General features: G+C 42.8%; 1 protein-coding gene across 2 annotated transcripts; it reads right to left on the minus strand.

Moving 5' to 3' along the window:
• Window positions 1-877: 877 nt before the first annotated feature.
• LOC311273702 (zinc finger protein DPF3-like) lies at window positions 878-20,067 on the minus strand. Of its 2 annotated transcripts, XM_084380906.1 has the most exons (11): window positions 20,014-20,067; window positions 12,404-12,564; window positions 11,703-11,810; window positions 9,292-9,419; window positions 7,664-7,759; window positions 7,266-7,326; window positions 6,569-6,610; window positions 5,879-6,019; window positions 4,594-4,707; window positions 3,700-4,501; window positions 878-2,826 (listed from the first exon to the last, which is right to left on the minus strand). In XM_084380906.1, exons 1-10 carry the CDS (start codon window positions 20,043-20,045, stop codon window positions 4,341-4,343), a joined length of 1,044 nt encoding a protein of 347 aa, XP_084237032.1. In that variant the 5' UTR covers window positions 20,046-20,067; the 3' UTR covers window positions 878-2,826; window positions 3,700-4,340. The 2 variants fall into 2 exon arrangements, with proteins under 2 accessions (XP_084237032.1, XP_084237033.1); XM_084380907.1 differs by lacking the exon at window positions 6,569-6,610.
• Between the last annotated feature and the right edge of the window lie 494 nt (window positions 20,068-20,561).

Below are 20,561 nucleotides of genomic sequence, written 5' to 3' on the forward strand. Positions count from 1 at the left end.
ACTTTTATTATACCTGACATTTTTTGCCTTACTGGAGAATGATAGTAAAAAGGCAGTAGAGAGGGGTATGACATGCAACAAAGGTCAGGCTGGAACCAAACTAGCAACTGTTGCGACGTCAAGCCCTGGCTACCAAGGCGCTCCACACACTCATCGTTTCTGATTTATGAACAAATTTGACCTGGTGATGGCGCTAACTGAAAAGTTAAGGGTTCACCAAAGTTATTATAATTAATCTAGAGAGGGACTACACCCAGTTTCATGGCATTTCATCCAATATTCTTGATACCTTTCACGGTACACCTCAAGGTGGGGCTAGAGCTGGCATGGAAGTGGTTGTATAACTCTGCCTGTGGCTCTTAAAGCTTTGAAAAGTCGGAAAAACACAATGGTTTGGACACATTTAAAACAGAAAGCCTTGTGCCTTGGAAATCTGGGATGCGGCATTCTTTAGATCTGATTTTGTTGATAATTTGGGAAACATTTTGAACCCAAATTCTTACATATTGCACCTTTAAGAAGTCCTACTTTATACCTGCAGCTAACACTCAGAGCCCATACACTCTATTGCTCATACTTTGAGTTCTGCCAACTTACTTACGATGGCTCAAGCAGCCCCTACAAATCAATAAGAGCTCCCTGTGTCTGAGCCTTTTTTTGTTATCTTGTTCTTATTTCTAGTCCAGAGTTTCCACCGCTCTCACAAACTAAAGTGCTGTTTTTCCCCCATCTCCGTCTGCTCACAGAGTCTGAGGGTCACTCCAACCTATCGATCCAGTCTCGGATTCTTCTGCTTATCAGCTGCCTTGTCAAAAATGACCCCTGGTCTTTCTCAGAGGAAAAAAAAGAAAAAGAGAGGAAATAATAGCATCAAGCATCACCATCCATTCTTTATTTTTTTTCTTTATTTTTTTTCAGAACAATAAAAATAGTTTAACAAACAAAGACTTCTTCATTCTTTCCATCTCGACTCGTATTTACAGCTGAGGATGAAACAAACGCCCAGTCGTGTCCATTTCATCTCCTCTTGGCTCCATTCCCACCCCGATCGTCCCTCTCCACCCCCCCGGCAGGCATGACAAGAGAGTACCAGGGGCCTATTGCTGTGTCTTTGACGAGGTATACAGGCTATTCAATGATTGGTGACACGTAAGTCGAAGCGGACATCACTGACTTTTGCATTTCAGGAGCTTCTCCTTTTTGTTCAGAACTGCGCCGACGCCAGGCCTGTTTGTATATACGGCAGGTAACATTAATAAGCAGGTTTATGATTGATGACGCATGCTTTCACTTACTGGCATGACTTTGGAAGATAAAAGACACAATGACCCATTTTTTTTTTTTCTACCGTGGAAACACCACACGAGAAGAAGACGAGATAATTGACAAGTCTCGCGTCCATTCTTTGTCCGGAGGAGATAAACTGCTGTGTGGAGGGTCCCTGAGGGAAGTGAAGACATATGGTGTGGATGCACAAGCACATACCCAAGTCATACCAGACACATAGGATTAATGCTTCAAAATGGAGTGGCTATTATTAGTTTGCAGCGATACTGAATAATTACATGGAAGGACACAGACATTTTACACAGTGTGCAACCTATGTACCTAAAAGGCTTTTTGATACAAGACTTCAAGCACCTTCTAAATGTCATAAAGCAATTAGGCCCTCTAAAGCACTCAACGGAAATGTCACAGATACAGATTTCACTTCTTGCTAAGTTTGTGGATCTGGGCAGAGTTGTGTCTCTCTAGCAACAATATCGTTTCCCAATGCGTCTGAGATGATTCGAACAGAAAGAGGAGAAGGTTTTGCAAAAAATCCGCAGACAGAAGTTGAAGGTTGTTATTGCGATGTTTTCCTACAGCGTCCCAACTTCCCTCCTGGGAGCCGATTAGAATGGGATCCTTGTGTCGTGTTATTGTCCCTCCGTGCCGACTGAATACAATCACATGAATCGGGGCTGCGTGGCTGAACAATCAACAGCAGAGGAAATGAAAAGATGCCTGAGTAGTTGTGGCTATTGTGCACCTGATCAGGACAGAGGTATCAATACAGTCTGAACAAACCCAAGAAGTCATACTTATTAAACTCTGAAGAGATCAAAACATAGAAATATTATACAACAAAGAAAAAAAAACATTACTGCGACGCATTTGAGTCAGAGAGGCCCAGGAAATAAAGAGCAAAAAGAGACAGAAGAGACAGAAGCAGAGAGATAAACCATGTCAGAGTATTCATACAGTAGTCCAGAGGTCTGCATGTAATAGTGGTGGATTTGAGCACCATCTCTATGGCTGGGGGTCAGGGGGTCACTGGTCCAATCAGGTTGGAGGGTCATGGCTGTCAGAGCTGGTTTCCAGTGCAGAGCGGCAGGCTGGCACAGTGATGAGGATAATGACGTCTTAGTGTCACATCGGATCACGCAGCAGACACACAGTCACAGAGCAGGAGTGGGCAGGCTGGGCCGCCGGGGCCCCAAATGCTCCCGCTGGGGCACAAACAGTCCAAAAAAAAGGCCTGGCCTTTAGTGTTCCCATAGTCCAGTGGAGCTCCAGCACAGTGCAGAAAAAAAAGGGACGAAACCAAGCTGGATCTACTCACATTTCAAATGTTCAGAGGGGATCGATACATATCGTCGAGGGAGCAGTTGCTTCAATTAAGCCACATGGCCTGTAGACGTGTTGGATGTCTGTTCATCCATTTCAGTTATTTTAGGCCCAAAATCGGGAGCGACATGAAGGCTCATTAGTTTCTTAGAGTAAAATCCTTTTCTTCACTGGTCACCCCCGCTCCTGGGCCACATGCCAATGTGCCGATTGCTCCTACAGTGTTTAAGACAGACAACATGGGTTAGACTCACACATTATATGTTTGATTAAGAGTCCCCAGCCGTGGCAGCAGCCCTGTGAGGCTCTACGAGCGCTGTGACAGAGCTGCTTTGAGCTAAATGCCAATTTCAGCATTCAGCTTAGCATGTTAGCATGCTAACATTTGCTGGTTAGCACTAAACACAAAGCACAGTACAGCTGAGGATGATGGGAATGTCATTGGTTTTGCAGCAAGTTGGTCATAAATCAATACTGGACAAATTAAAATGGTGACCTACTGAGAGAGCAAGAGGGAACATCAGTTCAGGATTCAGGAAAATGGGGACTGACTGAGACATTGCCATCGCTAGAGCAGCTAACATGGCTAAGAACTAGCATTATGTTTGATTATTGCAGCTTGTGTGGCTTTACAAGAGGGCGAAAACATTCCAGTAAGTATACAACCCTGACTCCAAAAATGTTGGGATGCCGTTTCAAAACATGAATAAAACAGAATGTGATAATATGCTAATTATTTTCTACAATGACTGAATTGTAAACAGTACAAAGACGCTCTGTCTAATGTTTAACCTCATCAAATCCATTGATTATTTGTAAATATATGCTTAGTCTGAATTTGACGCCAGCAACACATTTCAAACAAGTTGGGACAGAGGCAATAAAAGACTGAGGACGTTGTGAAATGCTTCACAAACACCTGTTTTGACTGCATTACTAAAGTAGCATTGCATCAATCTAAAAATAAGACTAGTTTCATAACCTAGTATAACTTACTGGAAGTCTAAACAGTCAGTCCCTTGCAGAATTGCTTCATCTGCTTCCTAATCTTTCTACAAAACAATAAAAAACAACAAATCTGTTTCTTACCTTTCATTTGTTTAGTCCCCTATTTTTCTAAAGATTATATCTATAGGTTTCTTCATCTCCAAACATTTCCAGTAGCCTGTAGCAATCCTTCCATCGGTTCCTTCATTTTCACACAAGTTTAATCCAGAGTTAGAGCAGAAGAAGAGACCTTCATCGTCACAGCCACTACTGATTCAAAAAACGTCCAGTAGCTCAAGTATTGGTCTGCAATGACATTCAATCATCTCCCCAACGGACTGTATCATTCATGCCTTTAAATGTTTCAGTTGTTCAAATGTCTCCAGTGTTTTTTTTTGTTCAGAACGTTTATGCTCCTTCTGCTCCAGTGAGGGGGAAAAAAAAACACTCCAAAAACATCTTCTGTTTTGCATGGAGACCAAGTTCACTTGTCAAGAAACACTGACAGTTGCTCATTGCCTTAAAAGTTAATATATATATTTATATATAAAAAGGTGTTCATAAATTATTCAACAATGTTCAGTAGATAAAATACCACTTGCATTTCTGTCCTGAAATGATCACTTTGTGCTTTCTGCAAACAAAAAAAAAAAAAAAAAACATTGAAAAAGAAGCAGCAGATTTTTGCCAGAGGTTAATCCATATAAAAAAAAAATTGTCTCTTCAAATCTAAAAGGTTTTCTCTATCTGTGTCGGTTGGATATTCCGTTGCTGTTTGTGGCGGGCTCCTCCAGCTCGTCGTCCTCAAAGCCGTGGAAGGTGGAAGTGTCGCTCTCCGAGGTGGTGCCGAACAGCTCCTCTGCTCCAGTAAAAGTCCCGTCTTCCTTCTCTTCCCCACGGTCAGCTGGACGGGAGAAGATCAGAGTCAGGTGATGGGTAAACAAGTGAGCTTGTTCTTCTGCAATGTATTTTACACTTTGGTGTATATGGACTCACTTGTGCATCGGCAGGCTGCATATGGAGGCCCCGCTTTACCCGTTTTCTTATTCGAGCCCTGGCATTTATTACAGTAGTTGTTGGGAATGCTGGTCCCACCTGGAGCCTTTGGACCTACAAGGACATTTGAAAAGGTCGGACAGGTCAGACTTTATAAGCACAATACTTAATGCAGCCATTGTACCTTAGTCTGCTCAATATAAATGAAACATGATTCATTTAAGTATATGAAATCATTTCCTTTATTGACCTTTAATCTCGTATTGAAGCATTGTTTGTATAGATATGAATTAGTTTATTGTGGATTCTCTCTGTAGTTTGAATGTAATGTGCTTCTGTCCTGTATTCTTCTGGTTTGTGCTTTATCCTGAAAAGAGCAGTTTGCTACAACGAGCATGTATCAAATAGTATGAAGCTCAGTTCATAATGAATAACCGAATGCTTTGTATTTTTTTTTTGCATGTCTATTCATTCTTTTTCACATTAGGCTATACTCTATATTATTATATCTATATTATCACTATATTATTAGTATAATACTATTTGTGTATATATATATATATACTGTATATATACACACACACACACACACATATATATATGTATATATATACACACACACATATATATATATATATATGTATATATATATATATACATACATACACACACACACACACACACACACACACACACACACACACACATATATATATAAAAAACAAACATATACACACACACACACACATTGTGTGTGATTGTGTCAACTCATGTGATACAAACATTTCCAAAAATCAAAATTAATGATGAAACATCGTTGTAATCATTTCCAGAATTATAAAAAAAGCTGATTATTCTGCTTCAGTCCATTTATGCCTTTCAAAAACAACATTTTCATTTTCTAGTAAATTACTGAAGTCATTTCATTAAAAAAGATAATTCGCTCGGTGCTTCATTTAATCCGATGAATCATTTTTATTCAAATTGAGGATTTTGTTTGAGAAAAAAAAAGACATTTGGTCTATTAAAAGCTAATTCTCAAAAAAATACAATAAACAAAAAATGAATGATTTTACAAAAGCTAAATCTAATCAAAGACTAAATCAGACCTAAAATCTGACAAAGCATTCAGCACCAACTTTCACATGTGACATTATTTAAATCCAAACTGTCAGCAGGAGACTCAAATGGGACATATACACATGGTATGTTATGGTAAGTGATGGTTTGTTTGATGAAAGCAAAGGTTATGATTTGTTAGAGGTGCAACACTGTGACTTCTTACGTTTGTGTCTGTCAGTCGGTTGTGCAGAGGGGGATCTGGACGCCACAGTGCTTCTCTCTCCGGCTCTGTCCTCCTCTGCCAGGTGGGAATGAGTGTAGTGGTAGCTTAGTCCCGTACGGTTCCTGTAGCGCTTCGCACAGACTGCAACAGACAGCAGATGTTCAGTCCTACTACTATAACTGCTTGCATAAAAATTATTTTTGGCAACACAACATTTCCAAATGCAGGATGTTTGTTTCCTTTTCTGACCATTTGTTCAGAAAAAAGACTTCGATAACGAGGCCTACGAAAATCAGTCGAACACCCTGGATGGGTGTCTGGTGAGGTGTCCATGTCTCTACATTATAAAGCAATGAACTAAAAATATCTACAGACAGTTTTTGAGTCAATGATTGAAAAATAAACAGACTCATGGCATTTCATGGAGGTAGCTATTCTAGTCTCAGTCCAAAAGGGACAAAAGGAAGCACTTTCCAGACTGATTACAATAGTCAGTCAAATAAAACACAAACACAGTCAACATAATAACCATGTCTCCCAGCACCCAGGACACTTTTCAGCTTGAGAAAAGTAAGATGATATAGGGGCTAAATCAATAATCACTGCACTTGCGAAACAACCACTCGACAATCTATCAAAACAAATACCCTAAAAAAACTACTGTTGAAAAGAGTCAACAAACCGAGGTACCTGAGGTCGAAGATTTTGAGTTCTGCTTTTGTTTGTATCTGTCTGAAACAGAGAAGACGCAGAGCGAAGAGAGAACAGCATGAGCATGTGTCTTTTAACACGAGTCACAACAGAAAGAGTAAAATCCAATACCCTCCTACCTGCACTTTCCACATGCAACTTGCATGTACAGGAATTCTGGAGGCTACAGTGACACTTGTTTACCTTGTTTCATCTTCCATCTCAACAAACTGTGTTGGTGATTGAATTACAGCGAGTCAACTTAAACGCGGACGCTATTTTTGGAATTACTTGTTGATACCTTGTGTTTGTTAAAATCATGCTATATAAATAAAGTGGAGTGGATTGGATTGGATTCAATATAAAGCTAATAAGCAAGATGAGGACAAGTCGGACTCTGGGTCTCATTTGTTTAGACTTATATAAAAAAAACGATATAAAAATAGCAGTCTTTTCGCTGATGGTCTTGTTTGCCATTAAAGGTCATTTATAATCATCAGAGGAATCACGAGACCGTTTCATAAACACTTTAAAGTTCCTCGTAGTCACTTTATTCAACAGTGTATTTTACATATAAACCACTATGGATTCAACTACAAAACATACATTGTGGTATTCTGCCCGGGCAGGTTGTATAAAAGAAAAAATATTTTGATATGACACTTAAAAACAGACTTCATGTTTCATCTCTACTTACTGTCACAGATATATGGCTTGTCGTCATCCACATCTGCCCTCCTGCGGCCTGAACCTCGACCCTGAGGGAAAAACATCCAGATGCTTTAACTGTCTGCAGGAACGTCTGTGCCCAGAGCCTTCAAACATGCACATATTACTGCGGCATGACTTTTACATCACAGGTGTGTCAAATCAAACATGGTTTAATGTGACCAAGCTATTGTTGATTAGATGAAGATATTATGTTTTAATTTGGTGATTACAACTGAAAGCACATTTCTGTTCAATTCAGAATCAAAATCATAACATCCCTAATGTTTAGAAACTAGATTGTCTAAAGAAACTAAAATTCTTTGCCTTGACTACTGTGCAACTTAAATTTGAAACATGACAGCTGGAGTCTATGATGTCACTTACTCTTCCTTTTCCCCGATGTCTCCTCTTGGGAGTGTCCACCTCGTAGTCGTCATCATCGTTGAAAGCGTCTTCTGCCGCGTCTGCCTCCAGAACCCTCTGAGACACAAAGAGACAGGGAGGAAAAAACAGTTCATTCCTCATCTCTGATTAATGTAGCAGTTTGCTGAAAACACACTGCGCGGCAGCAACAGAGCGAAAGAAAAATCTATTTTTCAGTTCTCAACACAATATCTGGGTGTTTTTGACAGTTGTAGTCCACGTTCTCTATTGGTATAAACATCTGTTTAATAATGAAATGTTTACAGCTCAGACAGCTGCTTACAAGATGGAGACAGTTACTTTATTGTAGTACCAGGAGCATGAAGAGAGGAGAAATAAGCTGTTATGCTCTAAGCCCTCTCTTTTTGTAAATATACATCTGTACACATGTGTATTTGGCAGAAGGCGTGACTGCTTTTGACAACAGAGCTAATGAGGTGTCATATTTTTTTTCTGCTTTAATGTGAGAATCACTATCATATATAATAATCAGTTAATGGGAATTCAAAGTTACTTGTCCAAAATGCCTCTCAGTGAGACAGCAGCCAGCTAATGAGCCCTGCAGGTCAGCTGGAAAAACTTGGCAAGTTGCCCTGTTGGGGCGCAACACTTCACTCTCAGTGCCAGGGCCCTCAGTCGTTTGAGTGATATCGCTGAACATTTACATTTTAAACGTTTGGCTGACTCTCTAAACCACAGCCACAAACACACACACACACACACACACACACACACACACACACACACACACACACACACACACACACACACACACACACACACACACACACACACACACACACACACACACACACACACACACACACGAGTGTTGTAGAAGGTATTGCAATACCAATACATATCGATTCTGAATATCTGAAACTGTTTCATTACTATTTTTTTCTGCAGTATCGATACACCCATACCAGCTGCACTTTCTCGCTCTGTCTTCTCTCCAACAGCGAGTTGACACACATACCGTCAGGCCCATATAGGCCTGCCTCCTCTCTCTCACTCATCTGATAATAGTCAGAAGTAAATTAAAGGTGCGATATGTAAGACTTTTAGCAAAATTACCAACAGAATATAAAGAAATAACAGTTCACATTATGATATTATGCTGTCTATAAATTGTGTTGCAGAGATATCTTGTGAAGTTAGCATACTAACCAGCTAGCCCTGGCCCACCCCAGTCCAAAGCTCCGATGCTAGCCATCTAAACGCTAAAACTGCCCTGATGCCCTGAGCTCCCAGTCAGCACTGCTAGCTGCACGGCTAACTGAGCTAACTAGCTAAGAGCACTTACATTTAGAAGCAGTAAGCTTGTTACTCTGGTGATATTCTGCCCCCCTATTTTTTAGGTTTAGGATGCCAATTCTTACATATTGCACCATTAACTTTGATACGGTTGTGCTTAACACACAGTACACAAGCCATATTATATTTACCTTTATCAAAAATATAACATTTTCTATCTTCAATGTCATTTCTTTGCTGTGGTATCAAACATTGATACTGTATATTTTTTATAGCATTGTGTCAAATAAATGCATACAGTGGGTGTTTCAGACATTTCTGACTGAACCCACCTGGATCTCCAGCAGGCTTTCCTCGTCATTCTTAGAGTTGTTCCTCTTGTCTAGCCCCTCTCCTCGTAGCAGCGCCTCCAGCGTGGTGCTCTGTGTGGGCAAGGTGTCCTTGGACATGAGGCCACCTTCTGCATAAAGACAAAAACAAGGCAGCACGTGATGAATCATCAAAATACCAGCTCAGTGTTCATACTTCAAAGTGCATGAAAACATCCATCTACTGCTCACTTTAGATAATAGTTCCACAGGTGTAAAATCAAAGCAATGGGACCTGTTTACTGCTGATGATGAATGAGCTGCAGTGTGTTACATCCCCTGAATCACCATCAAGAGCTGTAATTGTGACAAGAAGCATCAGTGCTACAATCTCTGTACTCTGTGAGCAGATTTCTATCAGCACATTTCACATGTATTGTCTTCTCCACTCTAGTTCTAATAACAGCATGTGGCAAATTGCTGAAGCATTTGTTTGCTATAGCGGCTGTCATCTATTTTCTCTTTGTCTGCTACACAATGTGTCATCACAACTATTTTCGCAGCACTATATTACTGAAAAAATGTACATGTCACTCTGAGCGAGAGTGCATTGTCATTGATGAGCTCTCAGTAATGCTGCACTATGCAGAAGCTGGGACGACTTTGTCCACAGGAATCTCCGAGGTACAATGCAGTTAAGTGGCTTGTCACGTTAACCCCGAACACATCATGCAGTTATCTCCTCCTACAGCGAGCTCAAGATCTAAACAAACAGTGTAGGAGGCGAGCAGGTTGAGCAGACAAAGCAGTACAAACAAAAGCTTTGATAGTCACTTGGATCTGCAGGATCTTATTTACACAATCTCCTCTACACAGTCAGCTTCGTGGTCATCCAGTTGCTTTGTGCATGGTTGAAAAGAGGACACACTTCAAAGCCCCCTGACTCAAGCTTTCTATGAGCCCTTCATCTCACCATTGCGCCCACCAGACAGACTTTTGAAGAATATTGAACGTGGAGTGCTGAAGCAACAGAAGACTGCATAGGCAGGAGGCAGTTATAGGAAGTAGGCGTGAAGGAGCAGATACAACGCGCTCCTCCAAAATGGGCCTCTCCACCATGCGGCGGCAGCCCCTCACCATTGTGTCTGCACACGTTGACTTTCAACTCTCCGCGACGAGACAGACCCCCCCCCCCCCCCCACCCCCTCCCTCCCTCTCAACCCATGGGAGCTGGGGGGCTAAAAATAGAGCCGGCAGCAGCCTGCAGCAGGGAGCTGATTCTGCATGCAGCCCCAGTCTCTAGCACACCATCCGTTAGACAGCCAGCCGAGGTAGCGAGACAGACTCTGCTGCCCTGTGCCGGCCACCTCTGGCCAGCTGCACAACGTGCTCCGTATAAGAGACGCCAGGTTAAATCAGGGTACGTTTCCCCTCCGCTGGGTGCTCGCAGACAGCACATGCACGCCGCTGTTGCTGGAGAAGGGAAGGGACAGCAGGGTGGTGGCGGCGGGGTCTCAGCGAGCGCAAGCTCAGTGGAAAACAATAGGCGACAATGGGATGTGTTTGGGAAACAAAGACCTGGTTCATATGCTATCACTCCATCTTGCTTTCTCTTTCCACGCCCGCTCTCTCTCTCTCTCTCAACTTCCCAAGCATTTGTCCTTCAGCGTGCACTGCAGAAATTAAATTTGAACTAAAGGCATCACGATCTTGGAGATCTCTATCAAAACATAACTGATTTGTCACAGCCTTTTATAGAAACTACTAGAAAGAGAAAGGTGTAACACAATGTTTCTGTGTGAGATTCCCTCTTTTGTCATGTTCATTCCTGAGGGTAGTGTAACATCCTGCTGGGTATGCAAGCCTTGGGCACAGAATGGACTACTTGAGCTAAAGAAGACTGGCGACAAAATGCTCACAGACTGCACGGCCAATAACGGGGAGAGATGGAGAGATGAAAGAGTTGCCAGAGAGAAAGAGACAAAATCCATCAGCAAGGGAGGTGGTGAGGAGAAAATAAGATCGAGGAGAAGGTAAATGTGTTGAGTGAGCAGCAGAGAAGGCCAAACTCTATTCCATAACATTTATTAAATACTGTCTTCAGTGGCCGAACTCTGTCTCGCTGCTCCCAGCAGTGGTAAATCTAATTACATGTTCTACTTCTCGCAAAACAAGTTTACCAGCTGGGGTGAACACAGACACATTTCATCCTCTGAAAAATGACTGGCAGCCTGTTCTGCTCGCTGCGCTGAGACAGAGCGATATGCTTTTAGCTAGATTATTCCAGATCATCACCAGTAATCACATGAGCTGAAGGAGGTGGAGGAGGTGGGTGGGAGACGGGCGGTGGACGGGAGGCTGAGTGGGAGGGGAAACTGAGAGGAGGAGAAAGTGACGGGCAGGTGGTCTGAGGAGAAGAGGCTGCAGGGTCTCACCGAGATGGAGTCCGTAGATGCCCAGGCGAGGATCTGTGGCGTTGTGCAGCCGTCTCTTCTTCCTCCAGCAGCGGGCGGGGTATGTGTACATCTGCCCGGCTCCGACGCCTGTACAATAATAGTTGTGAAGATGCAAACAAGAGTTTCAACTGAAACGCAGTGAAAATAAAAATAAAATAAAAACACTTCCCAGATAAGAAAAGAGTCAGATTATAACACTCATTATATTGATTTTTTGTTTGTTTCATTACAGATTCTACGTTGAGATTTACATAGACCAACAAGACTAACAAGTCTACAGCCATGCCTGTGGACAAAAGGGGTATGAGCACCACCGCCTCATGTAGTGCAACATATTTTTAACAACAATAATTTTTCTTTTTCAAACCATCAAATATTGATGGTGAAATACTTTGTTTTAGTATTGTTTATACACCTAGGATGGCCAACAGCTGACAGTTCTGACTGGTAATAGTAATTTTATCGTGACACTGTGTGAGACCAAAGAGTGTTGACTACAGATGCTGGATGCTGCATCAAAGCCAAAGTACCCGACTTTTAAATTAATGTGTTTATCGACAAATAATCAAATGATCTCTGACGCCATTTTCAGTTTAATGGACCAAAAATACTCTTAACCCAAACAATAAACATTCTTTGTATGCATGTGTGTGTGTGTGTGTGTGTGTGTGTTTGCCCACCGGGGCTGCGGTGGTGTCGTTCCATCCAGATGTAGCAGTTGTTCTGGGCCACGCCGGTTTGTGAGTCCAGGAATGGCAGGCGGACGCTGCGTTCAGCACACAGGCGGGCATTGTAGCTGCGGCACTGCTCAATGGCCTCCTTATAGAACTGGTCGCCCAACCTGCAGGGGGGGTAACGTCAGGTCAGTGACACTGGGTGACATGGTTTACACAGCTGAGCCGCTCATGGGGCAGCTGCTTTGGGAGAATAACTGTGATGTGAACATATTTGCAGAATCTCTGATATGGAGATGAGCCTTTTTATCATGTATGAATGCCTCCATAATGGCCTGTTGCTCTGCCGGCTATAGATCATTAAATCAGTAAGCTGAAGCAGACACGAGATTTGTATGCAAGTCCCTCAGAAACTCTCCTCAACCCACATAATGCCGTTAACGTCTGTTCAAACTTCTTATCAGCGTTGTTCAATGCACGACTCAAACTGACAGCTGAGCTTCTCTCTCCTCTTCCAGCTTGCCATCGGGAAGAATTTGCAGAGAGAAAAAACACAATGCAACCCAGTTACGACACGACTCTGCTGCTCCCACTCCTCAAGTTAAACATATTATTACCTCTGTGGGCTCTTTGTCTTATCTGATTCTAGATGGGCTGTGAGCTACGGTGGCGCTGACCGAGTTTAGTTTATCCCGCCGACATGGAGGCTGAGGTCTGATGTGAAGTCGGCGAGCAGCTCAGACTCTAACACTTTAGTTCCACTTTTCTTAGCACCACTGAGATTTTGGCAGTCCCTCAGGGTTTCACTGTTAATATTCAGAGTGAAATGGGGGAGGATACTTCACATTCAAGCCCTCAATCGCTGCCACACGCCTGGTATGGTAATTAGCCTACTTAATTAATCTCAGCAGAGTGCCTAGCACAAGGGCAGGTTCTAATTTGACTATATCAAAGATGGGGATAAATGCTGCAACTCTGAAATCATGGCAAAGTACTTTGTATGTGATTTCCACAGTCTGCTGTTATATGACAGGTTGAACAGGGCAAATAATAGCTCCCGACTCTTCTCGTATGAACATCTCCACATCAGCGTAATGAAGTTCCTCCACGTGTTCTCAATTACAACATTAGGAAGACGGCCATTTTGAAGTGAAACTAATGAGCTGAGGGGCTGCGAGTCGAGCCTGGAATCTTAAACTAGAAGGTGGAGGAGGTGGAGGAGCCCAATTTGTCTTCCAGATCCTGCTCTGCCCTCCTTCCCTTTCGTCTTTACTCCCTCGTTGAGACGACGTCCAGCAAATGAACAGCCGTGTTAGGAATGCTGTCCCGCACAAAGCCCACAGCTCTGCGGTTCAGACAAAGCCACAGTGTGTGTGTCTGTGTATGTGTGTGTGTGTCTGTGTGTGTATGTGTGTGTGTGTGTGTGTGTGCGCAAGGCTTCTGGGAAAGGGAGGCTTCGTGTCGGTGTGTGATACTGAGAAGAGTAAACAGTCACAGGTACAGAGCGAGTGCAGGGGTGGATAGGTGTGAGAAAGACAAAGAGAGGAATAAAAACAACAAGACAGGGGGTTCAAAAAGGCATGACGGTGAGAAAGGAAGGTCGAGAGCTAACAAGCAGATCATGTCTAATAACTGTGGGACTTTGTTTTTCCTTACTGGTGTTACAAGATAGCAGCTTTATTGCAGGTAATACTCACATCACTACTACCATCTCTCTTGTAAAGATGTCCTACAGTGTTTTTCAGTGCATACAAAGCAAAGAAAACACCAATTTCTGGCATGCACAGGCACTTTCTCACCCTTTAAGAGGCAGGAATTTTTACAAGAGGAATCACGCAGAGACGTACTCAAAACAGATTGGCCATAAAGATCAGAGGTTTGACATGTTCACCGGTAGCTTGATCAAGGATTTCTTTTTAAAAGATAAATACTTGGCTCGTAAAAAATAACGACACACAGCTGTGTAGTGATATGTCTAAATTGCTCCTCTCGGATCTATACCATATGTGCGCCGAGCGTACAGTCAATCCCCGTCAAACGAACCTGTTGGCTTCACTGCCGTTCGTAATGTGATTGCGACGCAGTGTGACATATCAATTTACTAAAAGCACGCCAGCTGTAAATGCTCCCGAGCAGTTACACGAGGTGAAGAAACCAAGAGAGGATGCTGATCGGTCTGGAGCGAAACATGGAGGGGGGAGAGTGAGAGAGCGCGAGAGAGAGCAAATAAGTGGTGAAAGTCTTGTGGTGGGTGCTGGCTGTCTGTGCAACGACAAGCTCTCCATCAGTGGCCCCCGCAGCCCCGAGCAGCAGGTGCACTGGCTTAGGTGAGAGATCTTTCTGACACTTGTAATGAGTGACAAGACCCACACCACCAACGCTGTCACACGAGGTGGAAAGAGTGTCACGCTGACACACACACACAAAACACCCCTACCCTATCTTTTATTTTTTTTAAGGCACGTGTTTTTGCACCGTCCTTGAAAATCTGAAAATGGTTTATGAATAATTCTACTTTATCGCAAACGTTTACAACTACAATTTTTATAGTTTCGCCACCATTCCTATTAATTATGATCACTTTACACTCATCGCTAAAAAAGAAGTCAGACGGGGCAAAAAACAAGAGCAATCTGAAATTCAGTTGAATTGAATTAGTCTGTCGGCTGTAAACGACCAGCATGGCTAACAGAGCAGCTTCCTTATTCAACTTTGACCTACCGTAATTACCATGAATGCGTGCACACAGTTTCCTGTGCAGTGAGAAATGATTACCACAATTTCAAGTGCATTCACTTTCAGTTTCACCTCCAAGTTTAGCATTTATCAAGATCAGTGGTTCTTACATTTTGGCTTGTGGTCACAGTGAAACGATGTCTGGTTGCAAAAACATAGTGTTATTTTTCCACAATCTAAACTGGAATGTATTTTTCTCAATTTCAAAACGCCCCAAAGGCCCCCACCAAGAATTTAACGGATAAAAAACAATCAGTTGTCATAATGTCAAAACTGATCATTTAAATAATTTAAAGAAATTGCTTAAAATTTGCGTCCCTACTAGAACTATTAGCCAGACTTAAACTAGCCTAAGAATTTCTCCATCTGCACCATTAAAACACAAAATTGCATTAAAGATTGTTCTTTGTTGCCACAAGCTCCTCATCCGCCTTGTTATTAGCTTTAACTCAGGTTGCATTGTGCACAATACATCACCCAGAAGTGGCAGAAGAACAAACACACGTGGCTTAAAAAGGTGCCTCAGACAGAGGTATGTGCTACACATCCTCAATATCTTCCAGTTGAATAGAGAAGGTGAGTGTATGCATGGGGGCGAGGAACAAAAGCAAATCTTGCGGCCAGTGGGGCCTCCGCTATCAGTGTGTTCCTGTCAACGGTTTGCCGTGTCACATGGCTGCGACGGTAATGTGAGCATGTGTCAACACTCATTTTGCATATCTGACGACAAGCTACAGTTTGCAGGAGAGCGGCTTTAGAGAGGCACAATGATCTGCATTCAAGACCAAACTCCAACACGGTCCAGAACTCAACAGATCTGAGTTGCATGAAGAATTAATGAAAAGTCAGATCTTAAAAAACACAACTTCAAGCTCTTCAGCTGCTGTGATCAGGAGGCTTCTCACATTTGCAGGTGCACTGCACAGGAAGCTAGAGCTACCACATAACAAGAGAGGAGGAGGAGGTGGAGGAGGTGGAGGAGGAAGAGGAGGAGGAGGAGGTGGGCCTACACAGTGACTGCATCCTGACAACAACCTCTGATTACACCAATCAGAACACAGTCTGGCTGAGGGCAGGAGCAAAACCAGACCATACACCTCCACACTGCAGTGCCAATAAACAGCAGGCCTGACTCACTCAAAGTCTACTCAACACCAGTGACAAGGTAGCTGACGATGGGGGAGGATGGAGGATGTGTCTGACCCACAGAAAGCTCCAGCTGTGGCTAAAATTTTAATGAGCAGCTTTATGAGCTTCTTTATTAATCAAATATTCCAGACTCCATTTTAATCAGCAGATTCTGGAGATTACTGTCCTCCCATGCTCAGAGGAGGGACGGACCTCACATGCAGACGTGCACGGGCTTGCACATCGCCGCTGCAGCTTCATCCTCCACATCTCCCCAACAAAGTCAAACCGGCATTTCATTTCCCTAAAGTGAATCATCTTAATACAAAAAAAAGGTCAAACTGGTCCACGGGAGCGACATCCAATTAGTGTCAAGTGTGACTAATTATAATCTGACAAACGTGTGAAATGAAGTCAGAAACCCAAGACAGAGGCTAATTATAGCACATTGAAACACTTCATTAAGCACAGTTTATGGCAAGGAGACATTCCACATCAGAATGCTAAAACGGCGCCGAGATGAAACAGCAGCCTGACAACAGACGCAAACTAAAGCTGGTTGGGACACAAGAGAGGGAAACAATCCAACAAAGGTAATAATGAAATGTGCTTTCCAATAATGATCCCGCTCTCGTGAAAAAATACAGACACATGATGAGAGAATGGAAGGAGCTGCAAGGAAGCTGATCATTCATTAAACATTTACACTGACCACTTTAGCATCAAGTGCTTCACTGAGCTGTTCAGGTGGCTGTGATTGTATTGGGCAATTCCCAGTGGAGCCCGGCGAAACTGTGAAGCAGGGCATTTCATGAAAAGTGCAAACACGCTCAGTCGACTACTAGAGCATAAATACAGATTCAACAGAAAATTTGCATTTAGCCACCGTCCGGAGCATCATGAACATGCAATGACTGTGCAGCTTGCCTTTTAGGGAAACCAATAGGATCTTTTCAGGGCCAATGTGGATAATTATTATTAGCAATCAAAGAGACTGATTACCGATATTTGTAACCAATAAACATTTGCATCAAAAATGAAAGACTTAGTGTCAAAATAGATTAACCAGTGATGGATTGTAAGCTACGATATACTCAAGTACTGTTCTTATGTTCAATTTTCAGGTACTTTACTTGAGTTTTTCCATTTTCTGCTATTTTATAGTTTCACTGCTCTACATTTATAAGATAATATTGCTATTAGTTACGAGGCATGGGACGATATTAAAATTTGATGGAATGACTACCCTGTCCAACATAATTGTGATTCACAATACTATCCTGAAAATCATCAAAATAGTCTCATAACTTTAAAAAATAAAACTTAAATTGCACTTAAACATATTGTAATCACTTAAACCTTAAAAAGAGTCTTATCTGAGAAACTCCGGAGGAACCTTCAATAAACATCATATCCCGGTTCACTTCAAACCTAGCAAACCCCAGAGTAGCGTAGTTTATGCTGTTCAATGCAACCAGGACTGCACAGATTTGTACATTGGAGAGACAAAACAACCTCTCCATAAACGAATGGCACAACACAGGAGGGCCAACTCCTCAGGTCAAGACTCTGCTGTCCACTTACATCTGAAGGAGAAAAATCATTCCTTTGAGGACAACAATGTGAACATCTTGTCCAGAGAAGACGGATGGTTTAAAAGAGGAGCTGATATATTGTTTTTGTGGGGAATATGATGTGCAAGCCAAGCCTTCAGCCATGGTGCAATTCAAAATAAATCAAGAAGCAAATATAGGACCGTACGTCAGCTAGCTGGACAACTCCGTCAAGTCATTCATGTGAGGATATTCATGATTAACGGATCAACTTAATGTGAATTTTTTTATCTCGGGCCAAATCTTTTATCGTCCCATCCCTAGCTACTTTGCAGATTCAGATCATTCAGTGTTGATAGGCTATTGCTTGTGATGTGTAACCAATAGGGTCGCAGCGATATACCAGTTTCAAGGTTCCAAAAAAGAAATGTACAGTTAATGTACTGTGTACATTTCCTATATCGCCGATATCGAATTCTTCTGTATTAGCGGTTTTATTTTAACTGCATATATTTCAAGTTCAGATCAAGTGTCATATCTGTCAGGACATGGTATTTTGTGAAATTATAAAGAAGTGTTCGTTGAACCAAAAACACCCCCGCCGTTTTCATTTTTCATCGCTGTTCATACCACATACCATAACACTATGACATTTTCTGAGATGGTTATCGATCTGTGAAAATCTCATACCGTTGCAACCCTAGTAACCAGTCAGATAGTGTTGTGGGCAGGACATTGAGTAAGACAGCAGAGATGGTGACTAAAGACAGAGGTAGGATGCTGCATCAGAGCCAAAGTAGCACATTTAAAAAAAAAAATAATTCCTTGCAATCAAGACACAAATAATCAGAAAAATTCAGAATATCTGCCCCTATAATTGGTCTATCCCTATTGTCTTTGCCCACGATCCATCCTGAGTCCCATTAAATCGTTGAATAATTATAGGCAACTATTTTCCAGCACATGCACACAAAAAAATAATAGTTTCAAGTGGACAACCAGCAAGTATCATAAACATCATTCTACATCCTCCCCTAGGTGTAGTAACAATGCCACAACAACAATGGCAACACTGTGGGTGACGTGCAAGATGCTGTGTGGTCCACTCCCTGCGCTTTACGGTCCACAGAGGTGCCAGGGTACCTATATGGAGGAGCAGATGGTTCTCCTGCCTGTGCCCAACACTTCCTCTCTGTCGGAGCATCTCTCTGACAGATGGGCCCAGGATCCTGGACCAAGCTAATCTCCAGCACTCCTCCACTTAAAGGCACAGTGGAGCGCCTGCTCTCTACCTCCACGGTCCCAACCGAGCCATGATGGTGAGAAGAAAACACACATCGATACGGGCTGGACGCTCCTGTCACGTCCAGCTCGGCGTGCGTGTCAAAGAAATGCCATGTTGTTATCTAGTTTTAACACGCAGACATGACAAGAGGCAGGAGGCTGATAGCGCCCAACTTACAGTAACGTGTTAAGCAGGGGGAAACAATACAGAAAGAACAAAGGGAGAAATGGGAGAAAAAGGTGGAGCATTGCTTTCAAGTTAAGCGATAAAAACGACCATTGCACGCGCTATTTGGTCGCAGGGTGACAGTCCGTTTCCAGCGGCCGACTCAAATTGCTGTCACTTTTTTGTCGATTTCGCCAGCGAGCATGCAAATACAAAATGCCTCCTCCCTTTGCTTTACCGGGTCCTGACCACGTCTGCGCTCGGAGGAGCCAAAGTTGACATGTCGACAATTCACAAGCAACTATGAGCGACTTTTCGCCGTGTCAGACGATAAAGCCGCCGCTGTGCCCAGCCGAGCACGAAGAAAATCGGCTTTTAATTATCCGGAGCGGCCGCTGAGGCACGTTGTCGACAGTTTTCAAATAAATGCACAGCCCAGGAAAGACGACACTCTCTCCGTGTTGAATGTGTGACCGTGTGGAGGGGGAGAAAAGCTCTTCCCGTGCAGTCGACATGTCAGGCAGCCTTTGCGAGCACGCTCGAGACTAAATGTTAGGAAAAAATCTCGTGGAATAAAAGAAGTATACGAGGCTACTTTGGCATGCAAGAAGTACACAAAATGAATTTGGGACAGCTTAATCTGCCACATGCACACGGCTGGAAATCACATGCACGAGCGGACAGTTTTAACGCACAAGTTGGCAGCAAAGTAATTCTTCACAAATTTCCTAAATGTCTAAATTACTTACGCTTTTAGTGGATTCTGAATGACAGCCGCCATTTTGCTACAGTGTAACGCAATATCGGCGTCTTGCAGTTCTGAGGGAAACCTACAGGAACGGACCAATCGCAGCTCGGGGTGAATTCGTGGACCAATACATCTGCGGCATACGCGAACGGGGCGTGGCTTTATGGGCTAAACTGTCAAAATTATTTTAAAGGGTTTTCCCTTGTATTTATATTGTGCACTAACAGAATAACAGCACTTTTTAAAGAGACCCGTACAGGAGGTTGGATACATGTCAAGTGCAATTCCCTGCTGGCTGTGCTGAGACTGTGCAAGTGCAAAAGTGGCACAGAATATCAACATGGAAGCTTGGGGGTTACATTATTTATTAAAATAATTATAAATCATTTATCATCATCATCAATAAGCACCAAGCAAATATATTTCCCCTCACTTTATCCGAAGCTGCAGTGGCTGGAGAGGAATGGAAGCGAGGCTCCTAGCACACAGGCGTGCACACGATCTATTCCTCCCACATGCAGTACAAGCAAGTGGTTTGACACAGGGAGA

Source organism: Pagrus pagrus, assembly GCF_965226575.1.
Source record: "Pagrus pagrus genome assembly, chromosome: 18".
Taxonomy (NCBI): Eukaryota; Metazoa; Chordata; class Actinopteri; order Spariformes; family Sparidae; genus Pagrus; species Pagrus pagrus.